The following is a 24,201-nucleotide window of genomic DNA, read 5'->3' on the forward strand; positions in this document are numbered from 1 at the left end:
GCGCTCCCGGTCAGCGGGACTGACCGGGGAGCTGCAGGGAGAAAGACGCCGTGAGCGCTCCGGGGAGGAGCGGGGACCCGGAGCGCTAGGCGTAACAGTACCCCCCCCTTAGGTCTCCCCTTTTTTTTGTCCGGTGACTGCCTCCCCTGGGATGAGGACACCGGGAAGGAATGGATGGTTTCCTCAACGGCAGGCAGTACAGCAGGAGTAGAAATGGGGAGGGAGGGCAGAGGGTGAAGCTTGGCACGGGGCAGGGAGACACAAGGACGGGAGCCATGAGGGGACACAGAGGCTTGCCTGAAGGGACTGGGAGGGGGGGAAAGGCATTTTCTGTGGCAGGCAGAGTCCCTAACGACTTTAGGGGGACTGGATACAGGAGGAACCACAGGGTCACGGCAGGGAGTACTGGGAACTGGTTTAAGGCAGTCCTTGGAACAAGAGGGACCCCAACTCTTGATCCCCCCAGTGGACCAGTCCAGGGTTGGGGAATGGTGTAGAAGCCAGGGTAGTCCAAGGAGAACTTCGGAAGTGCAATTGGGAACGACAAAAAATTCAATTTTCTCGTGATGAGGTCCGATGCACATTAGGAGGGGCTCCGTGCGGTAACGCACGGTGCAATTCAACCTGGCTCCGTTGACCGCGGAAATGTGGAGTGGCTTGACAAGACGGGTCACCGGAATGCGGAATTTATTCACCAAGGACTCCCAAATAAAATTCCCAGAAGCACCAGAGTCCAGGCAGGCCACGGCTGAGAGGGAAGAGCTGGCTGAAGTAGAAATCCGTACAGGCACCGTGAGACGTGGAGAAGCCGACTTAGCATCAAGAGACGCCACACCCACGAGAGCTGGGTGCGAGCGTGCGTTTCCCAGACGTGGAGGACGGATAGGGCAATCCACCAAAAAATGTTCGGTACTGGCACAGTACAGACAAAGATTCTCTTCCTTACGGCGATTCCTCTCTTCCAGGGTCAGGCGAGACCGATCCACTTGCATGGCTTCCTCGGCGGGAGGCCTAGGCGCAGATTGCAGTGGAGACTGTGGGAGAGGTGTCCAGAGATCTAAGTCTTTTTCCTGGCGGAGCTCTTGATGTCTCTCAGAAAAACGCATGTCAATGCGAGTGGCTAGATGAATGAGTTCATGTAGAGTAGCAGGAGTTTCTCGTGCGGCCAGAACATCTTTAATGTTGCTGGATAGGCCTTTTTTAAAGGTCGCGCAGAGGGCCTCATTATTCCAGGAAAGTTCAGAAGCAAGAGTACGGAATTGTATGGCGTACTCGCCAACGGAAGAATTACCCTGGACCAGGTTCAGCAGGGCAGTCTCAGCAGAAGAGGCTCGGGCAGGTTCCTCAAAGACACTTCGAATTTCCGAGAAGAAGGAGTGTACAGAGGCAGTGACGGGGTCATTGCGGTCCCAGAGCGGTGTGGCCCATGACAGAGCTTTTCCAGACAGAAGGCTGACTACGAAAGCCACCTTAGACCTTTCAGTAGGAAACTGGTCCGACATCATCTCCAAGTGCAGAGAACATTGCGAAAGGAAGCCACGGCAAAACTTAGAGTCCCCATTAAATTTGTCCGGCAAGGACAGGCGGAGGCTAGGAGTGGCCACTCGCTGCGGAAGGGGTGCAGGAGCTGGCGGAGGAGATGATTGCTGCTGAAGTTGCGACTGAAGTTGCTGCACAATGGTGAATACTTCCGACAGCTGGTGGGTTAGATGGGTGATCTGTCGGGATTGCTGGGCGACCACCGTGGTGATATCAGAGATGTAAGGCAGAGGGACGTCAGCGGGATCCATGGCCGGATCTACTGTCACGATGCCGGCTGGCAGGTAGTGGATCCTCTGTGCCAGAGAGGGATTGGCGAGGACCGCGCTAGTGGACCGGTTCTAAGTCACTACTGGTTTTCACCAGAGCCCGCCGCAAAGCGGGATGGTCTTGCTGCGGCGGTAGTGACCAGGTCGTATCCACTAGCAACGGGTCACCTCTCTGACTGCTGAAGATAGGCGCGGTACAAGGGAGTAGACAGAAGCAAGGTCGGACGTAGCAGAAGGTCGGGGGCAGGCGGCAAGGTTCGTAGTCAGGGTGGATAGCAGAAGTTCTGGTACACAGGCTTTAGACACACAATACGCTTTCACTAGGCACAAGGGCAACAAGATCCGGCAAGGGAGTGCATGGGAGGAGGTTAGATATAGTCAGGGACCAGGTGGAAGCCAATTAAGCTAATTGGGCCAGGCACCAATCATTGGTGCACTGGCCCTTTAAGTCTCAGGGAGCTGGCGCGCGCGCGCCCTAGAGAGCGGAGCCGCGCGCGCCAGCACATGACAGCAGGGGACGGGAACGGGTAAGTGACCTGGGATGCGATTCGCGAGCGGGCGCGTCCCGCTGTGCGAATCGCGTCCCCAACGGCCATGACAGTGCAGCGCTCCCGGTCAGCGGGACTGACCGGGGAGCTGCAGGGAGAAAGACGCCGTGAGCGCTCCGGGGAGGAGCGGGGACCCGGAGCGCTAGGCGTAACAATATATTTGGTTCATTCTTGTAAACATGCAATGATGGATGACATTAAAATGCTCTCTAAAAAAATTAATGCATATCTAAGATTCTTTTCAAATCCCCATTTTAAGTGATGCCAGCTCGGGGTATACAGTAGATGTAGTATTACATGCTGGCCATCCCTGTAATACATAGATGGGCTGGAGCCATCAGAGTGACATCTGTAATTTGCATAGCTCTATGCCTCTAGCTCATAGAGAAGGCTTTTCTGTAGGGGATCCCCACTGGGGAGGTTATTTACCCTAAAAGACCATGAGAAATGAATAAACCCCATATGAATAAAAGTCATACATATAAGTAAATACCCCATGTGCCAGAAAGTGGTAAATACTATGTTTGTATAATGTATCATTGTGAATGTTTATACATACATATATGTTTACTCCTCACCTTTTGTTATAGCACTTATATCCAATTTCTTCAGTATCTGATCTCTCAGCTCATTGTCTCCTGATAAGGTGAAGGCATATGCCAGGAGAGCCTGGGTGTTCTCTGATGTAGCTTGGTCCACTGATTTCCTCAGACAGCTCAGGGCATTTTCTACAATATTTCCCTAAATTTAGCAAATATTAAAGGGCAATTGTTATAGACATACTGTCTATGACATTAAGGCAGTTTCTCACAATTGTTACATCACAGATGTTATACCCATTTTTTGCGGATCCTAATATAGGGCTAATGTTAATCTATGGGTCTGTTGCTACCACTACTGTTGCCGGGGTTGCTGCTACAGAATGCCACAGAATTTGCTATTTTCATCCATTTTGTGGATGGAAAACCCCCATTGAAGTCTACAAGCAAGGATGAAAACACTGGTGGTCTGAGTGCTGGGACTCGTCCCGACTCTCCCCATGCACAGAGCAGCCATCGCTATGTGCGCAGAGCTGTGTCGACTATCACAGAGTGGTGTTTGACACACTCCCTCCATGCATCTCTATGGGAAAGCTGGAGTAACTCTGGCTGTTCCATAGAGATGCATGGAGGAGGCATGTGGTGCATGGGAAGAGCTGGGGCACCGGACAGGAGATTCCCCCCCCATGATTAAACACATATTGTGAAGTACCGGAGAACCTCTTTGAGTATTTCCTCCAAGTAATAACTTGTATAAGATTAAACTATCTGTTGTAACTAATGTTCTACTTTGACATAGTTACTAACTCCTGTGAATATGCAGCTTTACGTTGTCACTATTAATTTAAGCTTATAATGCTTCATTAATATCTACATATGTTCATATTCTTTCAGAGTTATACCATGTATTTAATATTGAACTAACCTTTTACTCTACGTAATTTACAAACATTAACTTATAATGCTTTACTAACATTCAATATATGTTCATATTTGATTGATGATTCATATATATATATATATATATATATATATATATATATGTATGTATTATGGTTATATATTAATTTATGTTTATTAATCATAATCAATGAATCTGCATATTTTATAATACCCTTGTATCATTTTATGATATTGCAAAAAATAAAATAAATGGCCAACTATATAACATATGGATGGGCCGGGTCTGTCAGAGACCTTAACAAGTTCCAATAATTACTACCAGTGTCTCATATTTGTTTTTTAATAATAGTTTTTTGTTTGTTCTTTTCTCCACAGGTCCTGTATGATTCAGGTTGCCCATACACATGGTGGCTATGCGTAACAATGTTCGTCAGAAACACATAAGTGGGTGCATGGCTCCGTGTTATAGACTTTTTAACATTATATAATAAAGAATCAATATTATTGGAAATCAGCACAGATGCTGGATTTTTGTTGGATTATCAGTTCTTATCTGCAGCTATCTGTGCACTTCCTCATCTTCTGCTTCAAGACATGTTAAGTGGAGGTTATATGAATGATTAAACTAATTTCTTCTGTTTTACTGCCAGTAAAGCCTATATAAACCATAGGAAATATTTTCTAAGACCAGTGTCTCACACGCCAGTCTTAAGTTATCACCTGCTGTTACACAGACACTTTGGACATAGAAGTGCACGTCTACCTAAACTTGAGTGGATCTGAGGCTGCCCCTGCATCTCAACTGAATTCTACATTTGTGCAATGTATATTTTAGGTACATTGTAGTGAATTTGGTCAACACAGAAGCAAGGGCCATTTGCTTGTCACAAAATGTGAAAATGTAAAACAATTTAGCAACATTTTAAAAAATATGCCAGGTGCAGGAATAATAAGCCGCACACCCAACCCCCCCCCCCCCCCCCCCCCAATGTGCTAATGTGCTTTACCTATACAGTAATTACTGTAAAACAGAGACAATTGGCAATTTTAGCTGTGTGGTTCATGGTCACATGCCAAAGACCATAGGGCAACTACTACATGCACAAGCACCCTAAGACTCTTTTATGAATAAAAATTTGTAGATTATATTAATAGGTATTAATAGGTTTGCACTAAAAGTTATGCAAATGTTCTATGCTGTATCTCATTCATGTGTGAAGTGTACTTGGTACAAAAACTTATCAGACTCCTTTCCAATGACATTTCCTATCTTTGCTGGTACCATTGGTTCATGGAAAGATGTTTATGAATGGAGTTAGACATTTTTTTGCTAAATTTATTGAGAAAGTAAATGAACATTAACTTACATTGTATACAACGTGATGTTCCAGGAGAGCAATAGTGATGTAGGCCGTGCGTGGCACTGGATCATCTATCTATAGATTAAAAAAAAAGTACAGAAATACAAATTTTCATTTTTTCATTGTGGTATAATAATAATGAGTGTGATAATTATAAGTGTGAATAAGCACGTGGCTAGACATACTTTGTATCTCCATAGTCCTTTCCAGCACCAAGATATAAGGCTTTTTGTTAATATGTAAATTAGGCTCAAGTGCCCAGGGGGTGTTACCCAGCATGGCAAAAGCCAAGGTACATTCAGCCCATGTGCTCTTTTTCTAGTGGCTGTCAGTTAAACGGGGTAGGTGGGTATGGAGGCAGTGAATAAGAGGACACAGTAGTGTTGCCAGGGAGGGGCAGGTGGTGCGGGCCGCACAGGGTGACACCTGCAGATGGGGTGACACTACCAAGTAAGAAGCTTTCCCTTAATGGTGTCATCCCATTCACCCTTCACTGCCCTCATACAGCAGTAGTTCCCAAGCAATGTGTCTCCAGCTGTTTAAAACCACAGCTCCCAGCATGCCCAGACAGCCAAAAGCTGTCTGGACATGTTGGGATTTGTAGTTTTGCTATATCTGCATGAACCTGCTTGGGAGACACTGTCATACACTGAGTGATCTCAGCCTCCAGCTCAGCTCTGCCCCCTACTGGTCATGTGATCACAGACTCATACAGAGGCCTGCTGGGGTCAGAAGAAGGACCAGACTGCAGGAGAACAGTGGATGATGGCATGGATGGCAGGTTACACAGGTAACACTGTAAATACTGTGCCCTGACCCCTGCCAGTCCTCATTAAATCCCCCTATTGTGAGTTCTAACCCTATATAGTTCTGTATTGCAAATTAACCTTGTACTGTGTATTATCCCTCTACTGTGACATCACTGCACCAGGGCACCTCCAGCTGTTTCAAAACTACAACTCCCAGCATGCCTGGACAGCCTTTGGCTTTAGTAGTACCTCTACTAATAGACAGATCGCCCGGGTGTCACTTCTGACACCCAAAGCAATCACCCTTTATATTGCGGAGAGGCTATCTCCTGCACTCACATCTCTGAACTATACTCCGGCCGGCCTGTGATGTGAATAGAAATTCACATCACTGATTCATATTTTCAACAGGTGTAACTTCTGACATCTGTTGTGATCTGTCTATTGATGCAGGTACTACAGCTCCCAGCATGGAGCAGAGTGTGCTCCTTGTTGGGAGTAGTAGTACTTGTAGTTAAGGAAAGATCACAGCGGGTGTCACTCCGGACACCTGCTACTATCGCCCTGTATAATGTATAGATGGGGGCGGCACGGCTGCTCTTCTCTGCTCCCCTGCACTGCCATATATATATATATATATATATATATATATATATACACCTATTCATATTTCCTCCAGAGTTGTGATTGGCTGGAACCATCTGGCCAATCACAGCTCTCTGCGGGAAATATGAATCTGTGACATGAAGAGAACTTCACATCGCAGAATACAGTGCAGGGGATTAGTGAAGAGCGACAGTGCCGCCAGCTTCTATACATTATATATATATATGAGGATAGCAATGGGTGTCAGAAATGACAACTGGGGTGATCTGTCTGTTAGTACAAGTACTACTACTCCCATCATGGAACAGTACTAGTACTACCTAGTACTACCTAAAAATGTAAAAAAAAATAAAAAAGTGAAAAAAGTGAAAAAATTTTAAAAACACACACACACACTGTATTAAACACATTATTAAAATTACTAATTAAATTTAAAAATTACTAATAAAAGGTTTTACAAAATGAATTATAATAAATATATTATTTTTACATTTAAGTGGCCCCTTTCTACATTTTTAGTTCCCTGACCGCCCACATAAATTGATCTCTGTTTAAAAATGTATAAAAATGTAGTTATAAAAAATATATATTCGTTAAATACAAATTTTTCCATCCCTACTGTATTATTTTTTTTTAAGGTACTCTACCTCCATCCCTTTTTTGGATCTCTAAAGTCCATAAAATGGCATTTTTCTTGGCGTTTTTTTTACTCTCATAGACTTCTATAGGAGAAAAACACCACAATTTCAGTAAAAAAAATGCCATAGACTTAACATTCTGTGATTTTGAAAAACTGCCATGGAGCTTAAAAAACAACAAAAGGATAAAAATTTTAAAAAAAATACTGAAATGAAAAACACAAAGTGGATGTGGCATTTTGCGTTTCTCTATTGATTTGCAGCTAACATTCACTGAAAAAACGCCATGGGGCCGTTTTGACATTTTTTTTAATGCATTTTTTGGTGCAAAGCCCAAAAAATAATTTAAAAAGGTTGAGACTTAGCCATAATGTGATCTATTGTTTTAAATAAGGTCTATGGCATTGTAATGTATTTATTACTTAATAAATAATACAGTAGCCAACTCTGGGGCCAGTGATCATGAAACTGTATAAAAAATGTTGCTTTGAAATATCATTGTATTTCACTGTTCATAGTTGAGAACGACGAGGGAGATTTTTGAGAGTCAAAGCAAAAAAAAAAAAAAGTGGATCAGTTATCCATAGTAATTAAAGGGCCTTGGAAGAATGAAGTAAAATCTAATCGATCACAATGGGTAACTGCTCCACTTTTCATTTGCACCAGTGTTGATAATGCTCCCCAACTGTATAGATGTATACTGTACCATGTGTGTTCATACATATACTTAAAAATGTATGTGGTGTCCCGGTACCGTATTTCATACTGTACCTTGGTTAGGGGTCCCCAAAGTCAGAGTTCCTAGGAACTGTGGGGGTCCGCTTCTCTAGTCATCCCCTAGTCACCCCTCATATAGTTAATATTCTACTAAATTATATGTAAATGCTGTATATAATATGTATGCTTACCTGCATAGCGTCGCAGGACCTTAGGTCATGTGACTCGGGTTGGTACTCTATGGTAGGTAAAAGGACCTTTGGAGGTTCATGGAACATGTAATTACCCATAATCCTTTGTAAAGCTGATTGACAGATGGTGTGGACCAATCCTAAAACGGCCAGCCCCTGCCCATATAAGGGAGCTACAGCCAATAGTCTTTCTCTTGGGTTGCTGACACTTCATGAGGACAGACCTCCGCAACTTTCAATGACAACTACTAGGCCAAAGCCTGCCGGCCTTGACCTGAAGCTAAACAGTGAGTTCTTACAACTTCCCCGCTTATGCTAGCGAGATCTCTAGACCTAAACATACCCCTAAATCCAGCGGATCTATGCTTACAAAATCCTACTAATCTAAAGAACTTACAAAAGTCCCAACCATATGTCAATCTCAGCTGCGCTGTACGTAGACTCTGTTATATGGACTGTTCCTGTTATCCCTGTTACAGAAAATATTTAGTAAAGTTTCCGACCGTTTTCAGCAAAGCTTCTGGTTGTGGACATTGCGTTTATTCTTCAACTCCCTACCGCTTTTGGGAAGGGTGGCGATAGGCCAAGCATCACAGTATTAACCCTCATCCTGGCGCCACGACTGACAAGAGTTAATTACACCCTTGAATTACCGCACAGCAACACCCCAACTGCCATACCCCCCACCTCCCATGGCACCACAAAGGCACCATGCCGCGTCTGAAAGCGAAAGTAAACGCTTCCCGGCAGCTTAGTCAGGCTGATCGGAACATCGCGATAAAATCGCGATGTTCCGTTCAGCTGGGACGCAGGCAGAGGTCTCCTTACCTGTCTCCGCGGTGTCCGATCGTCGATTGATTGCTCCAAGCCTGAGCTACAGGCTTGAGCAATCGAGCCCCTATCTCACTGATCCCTGCAAAGCTATGGCTTTGCAGGGATCAGCATAGGAGATCAGTGTGTGCAGTGCTATAGGTCCCTATGGGAGCTATAGCACTGCAAAAAAAAAGTGAAAAAAAAAAGATAACAAAGGTCATTTAACCCCTTCCCTAATAAAAGTTTGAATCACCCCCCTTTTCCCATAAAAAAAAACTGTCTAAATAAAAATAAACATATGTGATATCGCCGCGTGTGGAAATGTCCGAACCATAAAATACATATTGTTAACTAAATTGCAAGGTCAATTGCGTGCGCGCAAAAAATTCCAAAATAGTGTATTTTTGGTCACTTTTTATATCATGAAAAAAAAAAAAAAAAGCGATCAAAAAGTCCGATCAATTCAAAAATGGTACCAATAAAAACTTCAGAACACGGCACAAAAAAATGAGTCCTCATACCGGCCCGTACACAGAAAAATAAAAAAGTTATAGGGGTTAGAAGATGAGAATTTTTAACATATACATTTTCCTGCATGTAGTTATGATTTTTTTTCCGAAGTAAGACACTATCCAACCTATATAAGTAGGGTATCATTTCATTGCGTAGAAACGGAAGCCCCCAAAATTTACATAATTAAATGTTTTCTTCAATTTTGTCACACAATGAATTTTTTTTCTGTTTTGCCGTGGATTTTGGGGTAAAATGACTAATGTCATTGCAAAGTAAAATTGGTGGCGCAAAAAATAAGCCATAATATGGAATTTTTTTTAGCAAAATTGAAAGCGTTATGATTTTTAGAAGGTGATGAGGAAAAAATGAAAATGTAAAAACGGAAAAACACTGCGTCCTTAAGGGTTTAAAGAAAAGATTTACAGCCTCTTCGGGTTTTATGCACTCCCTCCTCATCAACAAGTACAGTTGCTTCTAGGACAGCTCCAGGGACCTGCCTTGGAGGAACTCCTTACCTGGCCAGTGGCTGACAAGGCCACAGTGGGACAGATCTTCGAGGGGCTCTCTCAAGTGTTTGAGTCCCATTCCCCCTCTAAGGTACGTCTCAGACTGTATGAGCGACGTCAGAAACCAGGGGAGACTCTCCGGGCATATGCAGTAGCCTTGCAGAATGCATTAGAGGTGGTGCAGATGTTGGATGGCATCACGCCCGATCCGGGCAATAGAGTCCTGATGGACCGGTTTATAGAGGGGGCACAGAATAAGTGGGACAAGGCCCAACTTAGGATGCTAGCAGTGCAAAATCCTGATATGGACTTCCCAGCTTTTAAAAGACTAGCAGTCAAAGTTACTGAGTCTGGGCCCCAGGTAGAGGAAGCTAGTGTCCTTGTTGCAGAATCCCAGGGGGCCTCGCCCCAATCCTCAGCCCCTTCGCAGCCTGTCCCTGCTACACCTTCCCCTAGTCCATGGACTGCTGACTTGCAAGACATAAAACAGGACATTGAACAATTAGCCAAGGCTTTCAAGGAGATGGCTGGCCAGTCAAACTCCCCTAGGCCTGCGCCTCTCCCCCCTAAGAAACCTGACTCCCACCCTGCCAATCCACCTGACACCCCTCCTGTGAGGCCACCTGGCAATCAGAGGCCTGTCTGCAGCCATTGTGGTAAGACTGGACATTGGAAGAGCCAATGCTGTGCTTTAAATGGGCGTCCCCTGGGGTCGAGGACCGCACCCCAGGAGTAACAGCGGAAGGTCCAGAATCAACCAGCACCAAGAAGGGACTGTCTCTGTATATTGCTCCTTGCCCTTATGTACAGGTGATAGTAGAGGGGGTCAAACTGAAGGCTTTAATAGATACTGGTTCGCAGGTGTCCACGATTCCACAAGGGGTCTTCTACAGGTATTGGGGGCCCGAAAGGTTAGGCGAGCCTGGGGAGACAGAATTTAGTGTGATTGCAAGGAACGGGAAACCAGTACCCAGGCATGGCTACTTGGAGCCCACGGTACAGATGGGTGACCACATTTTAAAGGAGCAGGGTGTGATTTTTACTAGTGTTAACGACGAGAGTGCAGCGGAATTCATCTTCTACAGGTATTGGGGGCCCGAAAGGTTATGCGAGCCTGGGGAGACAGAATTTAGTGTGATTGCAAGGAACGGGAAACCAGTACCCAGGCATGGCTACTTGGAGCCCACGGTACAGATGGGTGACCACATTTTAAAGGAGCAGGGTGTGATTTTAACTAGTGTTAACGACGAGAGTGCAGCGGAATTCATATTAGGCATGAACATTATGAGGCATTGTTTTGATGACATTGTTAACTCACTTCATGCATCTCTCCCTCACATGTCACCACCAGGCCAGCGAGCCGCGCAACATCACCTCCAGATACTTCAAGCTGAGCAAAAGTTCGTGAATCATCAAGGAGAGATCTGTCGGGTGAGAATCCAAGACCTGCGAGCTGTTACCCTGCAGCCACAGACAGAGACAGTGATCTGGTGTTGTGCCCCACCTGGGGTGAAGAATCAGGATTATCAGGCACTCTTGGAGGCTACTCTGTTGGAGGATTACCCCCTGGTGCGAGCGGCTAGGAGTCTGGTGACAGTAAGAAATGTGAGACTTGTTAATCTCTCTGAAGTCGCTGCGAGGCTACCTAAGTATACCCCGGTGGCCCGGCTGAACTGCTTGGACTCCAAAGACGTGGTCTCGAGGACGCAGATTGCCCGGCAAGGAACCGATAAGGACCCTACGGAACCCTGGTGGACACAATTACAAATTGGGGATGGAGAAACCCCCGAGGAACAAGTGCAAGGGATCTTTGATTAGCCAAACAGTACCATGAAGCCTTCAGCAAGTTTCCCCCTGACTTTGGCCGGACCACAATGATCCAGCATCGGATCCTCACTGGCGACAGACCCCCCATCAAAGAGAGGCACTGCCCAGTGGCCCCTGGAATGTACCAGACCATAAAGAAAATGTTGGAAGAAATTAAAGAGGCTGACGTGATTCAGGAAAGCCTACAGGAAGTTAAACAATGTGACCCACAAGGATGCCTATCCTCTTCCCAGAATTAAAGAATCTCTGACTACGTTGGGATCTGCAGCCTATTTCTCTACGCTAGACTTGACCAGTGGGTACTGGCAAGTGCCAATGGCTGAGGAAGATAAGGAAAAGACGGCATTTGTGACCCCAATGGGACTCTTCGAGTTCAAAAGCATGCCCTTTGTGCTTTGTAATGCACCCGCCACTTTTCAACGCCTAATGGAACGATGTCTGGGGCACCTCAACTTCCAAAGTGTCCTCCTGTACTTTAATGATGTCATAATTTATTCGCGAACGTATCAGGAACATTTGTACCACCTTAAAGAAGTTTCCCAGGTCCTCATACGGCACGGATTGAAAGTCAAGCCTTCCAAGTGTCACCTGTTGAAACCCCAAGTGCACTATCTGGGCCATGTCGTAAGTGCTGAAGGTGTCCAACCTGATCCAGATAAAATAAGTGCTGTGAGGGATTGACCTACACCCAAAACAGTGCGGGATAACCGGAGTTTTCTTGGATTTGCCGGCTACTACCAACGTTTCATCCCACACTTTGCACAAATTGCCGGTCCCCTGACTGCGCTATTGAGAGGTACTGCCAAAGAGAATTATAACTGGAGGCTCCCGATACAATGGGCTGAAGATCAAGAAACTGCCTTCCGAGCCCTGAAGTATCTTCTCACAGAACCCCCTTTCTTAGCATATCCTGACTACGGTCAACCGTTCCGCTTATATACTGACACCAGTTTCAAAGGTCTGGGAGACGTCCTATCTCAGATACCTGTTCTGAGCCATTACTGAAAAATTCAAGGATTACCTGGCAGCCAGTCCTTTCACAGTCTATACGGACAACAACCCCTTGGCCCACCCGAATACAGCTAAGTTGGGGGCTATTGAGCAACTCTGTGCCTCCCGGTTGGCCAACTACAACTTTAACATTAAGTACCGCAGTGGGAAATCCAACGTTAATGCGGATGCTCTTTCCCGTATGGCCCCAGGTGAAGCACCCCCTGCGGAGGATGAATGAGAAGATGTGGAGATGCCACCCTTCTACCAATGGTTCGTGAGCCAGAATGCTCTAATGGCCCAAGAGGGTGACGAACCTGGACCTCTCAAAGTCCCTGAAGATCTATACACCTGGAAGACTCTTCAGGATGAGAGTCGGGTCATAGGGGACCTCTTGGATTACTGTCTCCACAAGAAGATACCCTCTCGACTCCACAAACAGCATGGGGACTTTGAGTTGAAGCAGCTGTGGCGACAGAGAAATCGCCTATTCCTTCACAAGGGATTGCTATACAGAAATTCCCTGGACCCAGTGTCTGGAGAACGCTTGCATCAAATTCTAGTTCCAAGGAGAGATGAAGCCATGGTCCTTAATGCGTATCACGACCAGTCGGGGCATTTCGGGGTCCATAAAACAGAGGCCACTGTTCGAAGAAGATTTTATTGGATAGGAATGCGGGGAGATATTGAGAAGTGGTGCACTGAATGCACCATGTGCAATGTCATCAGGAACTCCCGTAAAGACGCAAGAGTGCCCTTGCACCCCATCCACACTGAGAGGCCTAACCAAATGGTTGCTCTGGATCATGTGAAACTGACTCCCACTCGATCTGGCTACTGCTATGCCCTGACCATGGTGGATCACTATTCTAAGTGGGTGGTTGTTGTTCCCGTTAAGGATCTGACCGCCAAGACGGCGGCTCAACTCTTTTACAGTCACTAGGTCCAGCCTTTTGGGTGGCCCGAATCAGTCCTTATGGACCGAGGAACAGCTTTCAAAGCTCAGTTGTTTCAAGAACCCTGCCAGCTGCATGATTGCAAGAAGCTCCGAACGACAGCTTACCATCCTCAAGGAAATGGGCTCTGTGAAAGAATCAACCCGGTGTTCATCCATATGCTCAGGGCAGCCTCTATCTCGAAACACGAAGAGAGGCCCCGATTACTGCCCGAGCTACTGGAAATCTACAACAACACTATCCATTGTGCCACAGGGTATACTCCTTTCTTTCTGATGATGGGCCGACATGGTCAACTACCGAAGGACAGAACCTTTGGGCTGCAGGCCCCTTTCAACAACTCCCCTCAAGTCTCTCAGGACTGGGATTCTGAACATCGAAGGAGGATCAAAGAGGCCCGAGACATTGTTGAGAAGAAAATGGGCAAGGCCCAGGACCGACAGCAGAGACTATAATCGGCACGCCTCAGCTCAACCCTTGCAGCTTGTAGAAAAGGTGTGGCTCAGAAAGTTCCCCAGGACTCATAAGCTAGATTCTCTGTGGGAGAAAGAACCTAATTTCTCTTTTCTCTCTACGTGTGTGAGATGCCCTGCCTGGCCAGCAGGTGCTCTTGTGAGCTAAAGTTGATGCACGTATTTACTAAAGGTAACCTAGGTAAGGTTATACTGTTGTGTTCTAGGGGTAAGAGCGTGTAGCCGATAGACCCTAGTAGCTAGCTTATTGATAGAAAGCCTCAGGCAAGCCAATATAATTTCTGTGTACTAACAGGTAACTTAAATGGCAAAAAGAAAATGTTTAGTGAGATATAAAAATGTCTAGAAAGCTTGATAAATGTTTTAGAGAGCTTTAAAAATGTCTAGGAAGCTTGAGAAATGCTTTAGAGAGCTTCACAAATTTATAGAAAGTTTCAAAATGTCTAGTGAGATAATGCTAGTCAGAGAAAATAAAATTCTCGTCCTAGTTCCTCTGCCTTAGGGGACAGGCGTCGGGGTCGACTTGTTTTAAGTAAGGGGGTTTGTGGTGTCCCGGTACCGTATTTCATACTGTACCTTGGTTAGGGGTCCCCAAAGTAAGAGTTCCTAGGAACCGTGGGGGTCCACTTCTCATCCCCTAGTCATCCCCTAGTCACCCCTCATATAGTTAATATTCTACTAAATTATATGTAAATGCTGTATATAATATGTATGCTTACCTGCATAGTGTCGCACGACCTTAGGTCATGTGACTCGGGTTAGTACTCTATGGTAAAAGGACCTTTGGAGGTTCATGGAACATGTGATTACCCATAATCCTTTGTAAAGCTGATTGACAGATGGTGTGGACCAATCCTAAAAAGGCCAGCCCCTGCCCATATAAGGGAGCTGCAGCCAATAGTCTTTCTCTTGGGTTGCTGACACTTCATGAGGACAGACCTCCGCAACTTTCAATGACAACTACTAGGCCAAAGCCTGCTGGCCTCGGCCTGAAGCTAAACAGTGAATTCTTACAACTTCCCATGCTTATGCTAGCGAGACCTCTGGACCTAAACATACCCCTAAATCCAGCGGATCTATGCTTACAAAATCCTACTAATCTAAAGAATTTACAAAAGTCCCAACCATATGTCAATCTCAGCTTCGCTGTACATAGACTCTGTTATATGGATTGTTCCTGTTATCCCTGTTACAGAAAATACTCAGTAAAGTTTCCGACAGTTTTCAGCAAAGCTTCTGGTTGTGGACACTGCGTTTATTCTTCAACTCCCTATCGCTTTTGGGAAGGGTGGCTATAGGCCAAGCATCACAGTATTAACCCTCACCCTGGCGTCACGACTGACAAGAGTTAATTACACCCTTGATTTACCGCACAGAAACACCCCAACTGCCATACACCCCCCCAAGGCACCACATGTATATTTACATCTATTTCATTGTTGTAGTACTCTCCCTCCTCACTGAAGCATCCATCAAGCTGTTGTTTGCTATGCAGCCAATCAACCGTCTGTTGAATGTGGCTCTCGTCTATGTAGATGAACTTCCGTGCGCCATTAAAAGCCTTGATTGTGAGTGCTGTGAGCCTGCAAAAAGAACATTAAACGTGTAAAGAGGACCTGTGATCGGTCCAAAAAACTTCTCCATGTCCTGGTTTTCATTATCCTGCTGCATTCCCTGGTACTCAAGATATCAGGGGTTTTACAGTTTGGTTGACTTTTAACTGAATAGTCAGAAGGGCGGACATTTTAGTTTAGTTTAGTGTATGAAGGCTAGGATCAGAGGGTGTGATTAGGAGGAGCTTCATAGTCCTACCCCTGAACAAAACTCCTGCCCCTGAACATGACTCCTGCCCCTGAACAAAACTCCTGCCCCTGAACATGACTCCTGCCCCTGAACATGACTCCTGCCCCTAACATGACTGTGTCCCCTGAACTTGGCTGCTGCCCCTGAACATGGCTGCTTCCCCTGAACATGACTCCTGCCCATGAACACGACTCCTGCCCCTGAACATGGCTGTTGTCCCTGAACATGACTCCTGCCCCTGAACATGACTCCTGCCCCTGAACATGACTCCTGCCCCTCAACATGACTCCTGTACCTGAACATGACTCCTGCCCCCGAACATGGCTGTTGCCCCTGAACATGGCTGCTGCCCCTGAACATGGCTGCTGCCCATGAATATGACTCCTGCCCCTAAACATGACTCCTGCCTCTCAGTCTCATAATCACAATTCCTGAACATGGCATTCACACTCTATTTTGAAATAAAGTTACTGCCCACCCAACTGTTCAGTAGAATCCTTATATCTCTGTAACCTGGGGGCATGGCAAGATAGTAAAACACTGTTGGATTCAGGGCAGCTGAGAGTACACCATGATATAAAAACTCAATGGGGGAGATTTATCAAAACCTGTCCAGAGGAAAAGTTGCTGAGTTGCCTATAGCAGCCAATCAGATCACCTCAGAAAAATGAAAGAATCGATCTGATTGGTTGGTATGGACAACTCAGCAACTTTTACTCTGGACAGGTTTTGATAACTCTCCCCCAATATTTTTTGTACTGACCATAGGTCCTCTTTAGAGGGCTTGTAAAGGGGCTGTAGAGGACTATAAAAACATGTCTACTTTTCCAAAACCAGTGTCGCTTCTGTCTACATGTTGGGGGAGATTTATCAAAACCTGTCCAGAGGAAAAGTTGCTGAGTTACCCATAGCAACCAGATCGCTTCTTTCAGTTTTGAAAAGGCTTCTGAAAAATTAAAGAGACTATATGATTTGTTGCTATGGGCAACTCAGCAACTTTTCCTCTGGACAGGTTTTGATGAATCTCCATCGTTGTATCCAGGAATGCATTTCAGCTCTATGTATGTTAGTAGAGCTCAACTGCAATATCAGACCCAACTAATGGACAAATGTCAAGTTTTCTGGGAAATAAGCAACCCATGTTTTTATAGTTCTGTACAATACTTGGTAAAATGGGTTAGCGAAATCATACAAGAAATGAGCCAGTCCTTGTTAAAAGCACATTTGATTTACCTAAAGGCACAGATGTACTGATGAATTTGCCATTAGTTAAAAAACAATGCCAAGTCCAACCTACAACTGATTTTAATGTTTTGATAGGTAATATTTCTGCCCCAGTTCTTGAGTTATTGCTCTACTATACATAGACCACAATGGAAATAAATGGTAGTTAATACACAATTTCAGTATAATATATTCGTGAACTTGCTAAAAAGTTGGCTTCCCAGCATTCTTATACACACCATATATTTGCAGAGCCACCTGGAAAAGTTGCAAAGGATCCATTTTCAGTCCTAAATGTGAGCTGTTTTTGGTAACCTGGAGATGTAAAATGATTACAATGATAAAAATAAATAAATAAATAAATAAACCTTTCTCCATTATGAATTAGTAAAGATAAAAAATTTTTATGAAAAACAAATTGGGAAAAGTTTGAAAAGAAAAATGAACTACCAAAATATGTGTGACAACTAAATATAAAGAACTAACCTGTATATTGTGTCAAAAAATACAATAAAGCATCTTACTGATATAATATAAGCCATAGTGCACAGATCTACCATTATCAGCTGAGCTTTCTGGCTAGTAGCTGTGACATGACATCACACTCTCTAAAAGAAGAGTTTCTATCCCTGCTCCCCCCCTCCCCTACTGTCCGCTCAGGATTGGACCAGTGATATGAAGGGGAAGCTCATATTACTTCTGATTTTATTTTAAGGAAGAAGGAAGCCTTCCCAGTCACCGTACTTTCCCTCAAAACAGACTCACTGCTGTCTTATCTAAGAAAGACAGAAATATTTCCACTGTCTTAAAATCAACAGAGCAGTAATATGTGCTCTTCCTCTTCACATCAATGGTCTTGTCCTTAACAGACAGGAGAGGAAGGGGAAGCAGGGATAGAAGCTGTGCTTTCAGAGATTGTAAGGTGATGTCACAGCCACAAAGGAGAGAGCTCAGCTGATAATGGAAGATTGGTGATTATGGCTAATAATATAATCTTATTAAGATGCTTTATTATACTTTTTGACACCATACACAGGTTGTTTCGTTCGCTGGACAACCCTTTTAAAGGAGTGTCACCTGTCTTGGCATGCTTGTTTTCATCAATACTTCTAGTCTTAAGAATAACTATTCTGGCCCATGTTTTGTTAGACCTCTGTATTGTGCCATTTCATTGCTATTCCTCCTTGAAATGTGTTAGTTGTCACCTAGAGTAACCATCATCTGGTCTTCTCTAACCCATCCTGCTTCCTACTTCAAGAAAAAAGTTCACACAAACATAGCTTACCATCACAGAAGGTGAATGCCCTAGATACCTGCAGGACCTATAATGATATTACAAGCATGTGATCAGTCACATGCCAGGGAAAAGTTAGGAAGAGCAGGACTAAAGAATACTGAACACATGTGCAGGGACTTGCTTTTGTTAAAATCATTTTGTGTACAGCAGAGCTGTGTGTGTGCAGCAAAGCTGTGTGTATATATAATTTTTACCAGGAGGCCAATAAAGTTGGGGAATCCCTACTGTAGCGGACACTGTCAGTATCAGAGCATTTTATAGTTCATCTGTTATTCCTTCAAGAAATAAATGATTAAGTTGCATGGTTAATACTGTAAGTACTACACACAGTCCCCCCCCCCCCCCCCCCCCCCCCCCCACAGTCTGGCACTGTCAGCAGTGACTGGAAACTGCCTGAATGTGTAGGAACACATCATCAAAGGGAACAGTAACACCTAGTTGTCAATGGATTCATACATTCACAGAGTTTTGAAAACTGCAACGATTATACAATCTTGTAGATTTACTATTAACCCCTTAACGATGCAGGACGTATATCGCGCCGCGATCCCGCATCATATCGCGTTGGTCCCGGCGCTAATCAACGGCCGGGACCCGCGGCTATTACCACACATCGATGATCGCGGCGATGTGCGGTATTAACCCTTTAGAAGCGGCGGTCAAAGCTGACCGCCGCTTCTGAAGTGAAAGTGACCCGGCTGCTCAGTCGGCCTGTTCGGGACCGAACAGCTGACCGGACACTGGGAGGGCCCTTACCTGCCTCCTCGGTGTCCGATCGGCGAATGACTGCTCCGTGCCTGAGATCCAGGCAGGAGCAGTCAAGCGCCGATAACACTGATCACAGGCGTGTTAATACACGCCTGTGATCTGTGTAAGAGATCAGTGTGTGCAATGTTATAGGTCCCTATGGGACCTATAACACTGCAAAAAAAATTTAAAAAAAAAGTGTTAAGAAAGGTCATTTAACCCCTTCCCTAATAAAAGTTTGAATCACCCCCCTTTTCCCATAAAAAAATAAAACAGTGTAAAAAAAAAAAAAATAAACATATGTGGTATCGCCGCGTGCGTAAATGTCCGAACTATAAAAATATATAATTAATTAAGCCGTACGGTCAATGGCGTACGCGCAAAAAAAATTCCAAAGTCCAAAAAAGCGTATTTTGGTCACTTTTTATTCCATTAAAAAATGAATAAAAATTGATCAAAAAGTTCGATCAAAACAAAAATCATACCGATAAAAACTTCAGATCACGGTGCAAAAAATGAGTCCTCATACCGCCCTGTATGTGGAAAAATAAAATAGTTATAGGGGTCAGAAGATGACATTTTTAAACGTATAAATTTTCCTGCATGTAGTTATGATTTTTTCCAGAAGTGCAACAAAATCAAACCTATAAGTATGGACCTACAGAATAATGATAAGGTGAAATTTTTACCGAAATATGCACTGCGTAGAAACGGAAGCCCCCAAAAGTTACAAAATGGCGTTTTTTATTTTATTTTGTCGCACAATGATTTTTTTTTCCGTTTCGCCGTGCATTTTTGGGTAAAATGACTAATGTCACTGCAAAGTAGAATTTGCGACGCAAAAAAATAAGCCATAATATGGATTTTTAGGTGGAAAATTGAAAGGGTTATGATTTTTAAAAGGTAAGGAGGAAAAAACGAAAGTGCAAAAACGGAAAAACCCTGAATCCTTAAGGTGTTAAATTTGTAACAGAATTCTGATTCAAATTGCAAAAAAAAAAAAAAAAAGTTATTTGCTTTGCACCACATTTATTATGGGTCTTTGACAATTCCACCCCTCCCCCTCCTTCCTTTTGACATATGGGTGTGGCTTTACATTTAAAACTGTTTAGCAAAATGTATGGCATAAAGTTATTGAATGAATAGATGGTATGAAGTTAGAGAAAAGACTGCCTGGTTGTACTAAACGCTCTAAATAATGGACAGGATTAGTAAATCTGCCCCATCATGTTTCAATCATGTCACTCACCTTCAACCAATGATTCAATACTCTTGGCTTTTTGTTCGGGTGTCAGTTCTTGTATGCTCTCGAGATACTTCAGTGTGTAAACATATCTAGCAAACTTTGCTGCGTTCTGTTCTGCACATGAATCAGGCATTCTATCAATATCGTCCAAGTTAGCAACGATATTGGCCATGAGATCACCTGGCAAAAGATTATAAATAATTTACACATCTAATTCCACACAGTATTATATTCTCTTGTAAGGTTTGACTTCCCAGGTGAGATTTTATTGTCTAACATTACTCACCCAGAATGATGATGTGTGCACGTTCAGAGCCTGCTACTAGTCTCTCCGGAGTATCGATATTAATAGAAAGGGCCTCTCTGTTGTCTTGTAAGAGATGAAAACAGAAGTTTAAAGGTAGTCCCGATCTGTCCCTCCTCCCCTTTAACCCCTTAAGGACGCAGGACGTAAATGTACGTCCTGGTGAGGTGGTACTTAACGCACCAGGACGTACATTTACGTCCTAAGCATAACCGCGGGCATCGGAGCGATGCCCGTGTCATGCGCGGCTGATCCCGGCTGCTGATCGCAGCCAGGGACCCGCCGGCAATGGCCGACGCCCGCGATCTCGCGGGCGTCCGCCATTAACCCCTCAGGTGCCGGGATCAATACAGATCCCGGCATCTGCGGCAGTTCGCGATTAAAATGAACGATCGGATCGCCCGCAGCGCTGCTGCGGGGATCCGATCATTCATAACGCCGCACGGAGGTCCCCTCACCTTCCTCCGTGCGGCTCCCGGCGTCTCCTGCTCTGGTCTGTGATCGAGCAGACCAGAGCAGGAGATGACCGATAATACTGATCTGTTCTATGTCCTATACATAGAACAGATCAGTATTAGCAATCATGGTATTGCTATGAATAGTCCCCTATGGGGACTATTCAAGTGTAAAAAAAAATGTAAAAAAATGTAAAAGTAAAAAAAAAGTGAAAAATCCCCTCCCCCAATAAAAAAGTAAAACGTCCGTTTTTCCTATTTTACCCCCAAAAAGCGTAAAAAACATTTTTTATAGACATATTTGGTATCGCCGCGTGCGTAAATGTCCGAACTATTAAAATAAAATGTTAATGATCCCGTACGGTGAACGGCGTGAACGAAAAAAAATTTTAAAAGTCCAAAATTCCTACTTTTTTAATACATTTTATTAAAAAAAAAATTATAAAAAATGTATTAAAAGTTTTTTATATGCAAGTGTGGTATCAAAAAAAAGTACAGATCATGGCGCAAAAAATGAGCCCCCATACCGCCGCTTATACGGAAAAATAAAAAAGTTATAGGTCATCAAAATAAAGGGATTATAAACGTACTAATTTGGTTAAAAAGTTTGTGATTTTTTTTAAGCGCAACAATAATATAAAAGTATATAATAATGGGTATCATTTTAATCGTATTGACCCTCAGAATAAAGAACACACGTCATTTTTACCATAAATTGTACGGCGTGAAAACGAAACCTTCCAAAATTAGCAAAATTGCGTTTTTCGTTTTAATTTCCCCACAAAAATAGTGTTTTTTGGTTGCGCCATACATTTTATGATATAATGAGTGATGTCATTACAAAGGACAACTGGTCGCGCAAAAAACAAGCCCTCATACTAGTCTGTGGATGAAAATATAAAAGAGTTATGATTTTTAGAAGGCGAGGAGGAAAAAATGAAAACGTAAAAATTAAATTGTCTGAGTCCTTAAGGCCAAAATGGGCTGAGTCCTTAAGGGGTTAATCATGTGTAATGGATTTTTCAGGTTCCTATTTTTTGTATGCATTGTACACTATACTTCATTGTACTACACTGTAACTTTCAAACAACAATGGAAAAGGAGTAGAAAATAATACGAAGGTGAGCTTTACTGTTTGCTAAACCCCTTTCACATTCACGGCAGGACATATAGACAGGAGTTGTCCAAAATGTTAATAAAAAAGTCTAATTAAAAAGCAATTATCCATCTGGTGATGGAATATCAGACATACATTGGAACTTTGGCAAGAGTTGAGCTTTGTCAGCCTACACTCGAAGGGTCAGACTGATGGGATTCCACTGTTCATAAATTACAATATATAACAAAATATCTTATGCCAGAAAATCCCTTTTTTATGGCTTCACTCTGAGTGAATCTCAGTCTAGGTTCACAACACATATAAGGTTTATTGTATGTTAACTGCATCCACAGGCAAATTCTCCTAATTTACATGACTAACATGTCCATAGACTTCTATTAAGTGGACAAATGCCAAAAAGTGGCAAACAAAGTAAAGTGTAGTCCAGTTCACTCTTTAGTACAAGTGTGTATACTTTTTCATCGGTAGGAGCCAATGATAGTGGTATGAAACATTATGTCAGTGTTATGCTGAGCGCTCCGGACCCCCTGCTGGCCTCGGAGCGATCACAGCATGTGTCCCCAGGCAGCGCTCCTAAGTCTCTGCGTGTGCATCCCCACTCTCTAGGGCGCGCGTACGTCGGGACTCTTAGATTTAAAGGACCAGTGCACCAGTGATTGGTGCCTGGCCCAAAGTGATTATTAAGGGTTAAGGTTTGTGAGAGGCAGTGCTGTTTGGACTTAATTAGACCTACACCTGTGCACTGCCTATAAGTACCTTCCCCTCCCACAGCCTCCTGCCAGATCTTTGTTGCCTTTTGGGTCATTGTGAAAGCGTTCCTGTGTATTCCTTGCCTGTTACCGACTACTGCCTGTGAACCTTTGCTGCCTGCCCTGATCTTTTGCTACGTCTGACTTCGCCTTTGCCTGATCCTCTTGTACCTTGCCTTATCTCAGCTGCCAGAGAGGTTGAGTCGCTACTCGGTGGAACGACCTGGGGGTTACCTGCCGCAGCAAGTCCATCCCACTTTGCGGCGGGCTCTGGTGAAAACCAGTAATCCCTTAGATTCCGTTCCTCTGGTACGGCCCACGTCATCACCTCTCTGGCTCAGCGGATCCACCACCTGCCTCCGCTACCAGCTACCAGCCCGGATCCTGACAGTCAGAGGCAGATGTTTGGTTTCAGGCAGACCATAATGCCCGAACACAATGTGATCCTAACCTGTGTTTATGGAAATAGACACTTTTATATTAGATAATATCAATAGTAAAAACCAAATGAAATAGACAAATATGTGAAAACTGTAAAGTAGACATACCATTTATTGAAAATATCCTATTGATAATTGCATTGTTTAAAATAAATAAACAATACATGAGTCAACTTGACTTAGCAGATAGAATATCAGCAGAGTTACATTACTGAACTATAATATGAGTGTGTCAGGTTAATATATGTGTCAGGTGACTTCAGATGCTGAGTTCTAAATGGTCACTTCTCCATAACTCTTGTGAATAATGTCTATGCATACAATTTATCCAGACCCACATTAATTTGCAGTTATACAAAAATATATAAACAATTGTGTTTACCTATGAGCAGCAATCCTAGCCTGATGGCATTTAGGTTAAATTAAAGGGGTAGTCCAGTGGTGAAAAACTTATCCCCTATCCTAAGGATAGGGGATAAGTTTGAGATCGCGGGGAGGTCCGACCAGGGAGAGACCGAGGTCTCTCTGTACGGGGCCCCGCCTCTCCGCCGAGATAGCGGGTGTCGACCCCCGCACGAGGCGGCGGCCGACACGCCCCCTCAATACATCTCAATGGCAGAGCCGGAGATCGCCGAAGGCAGCGCTTCAGCTCTGCCATAGAGTTGTATTGAGGGGGCG

The 24,201-nt window shown here is 44.1% G+C and overlaps 1 protein-coding gene across 1 annotated transcript in view; it reads right to left on the minus strand.

The window, feature by feature from the left end:
* The window catches only part of LOC130283129 (alpha-2-macroglobulin-like protein 1), a 266,692-nt gene that overhangs the window by 24,071 nt on the left and 218,420 nt on the right, over positions 1–24,201 (minus strand). The window contains exons 22-27 of the mRNA XM_056532319.1: positions 20,742–20,825; positions 20,459–20,635; positions 17,405–17,480; positions 15,565–15,721; positions 5,166–5,234; positions 2,935–3,097 (exon numbers count right to left, since the gene is read on the minus strand). Coding sequence (XP_056388294.1) covers positions 2,935–3,097; positions 5,166–5,234; positions 15,565–15,721; positions 17,405–17,480; positions 20,459–20,635; positions 20,742–20,825 — 726 coding nt within the window. The remainder of the gene's footprint in view (positions 1–2,934; positions 3,098–5,165; positions 5,235–15,564; positions 15,722–17,404; positions 17,481–20,458; positions 20,636–20,741; positions 20,826–24,201) is intronic.

The sequence above is a fragment of the Hyla sarda genome, chromosome 7 (assembly GCF_029499605.1).
Source record: "Hyla sarda isolate aHylSar1 chromosome 7, aHylSar1.hap1, whole genome shotgun sequence".
Taxonomy (NCBI): domain Eukaryota; kingdom Metazoa; phylum Chordata; class Amphibia; order Anura; family Hylidae; genus Hyla; species Hyla sarda.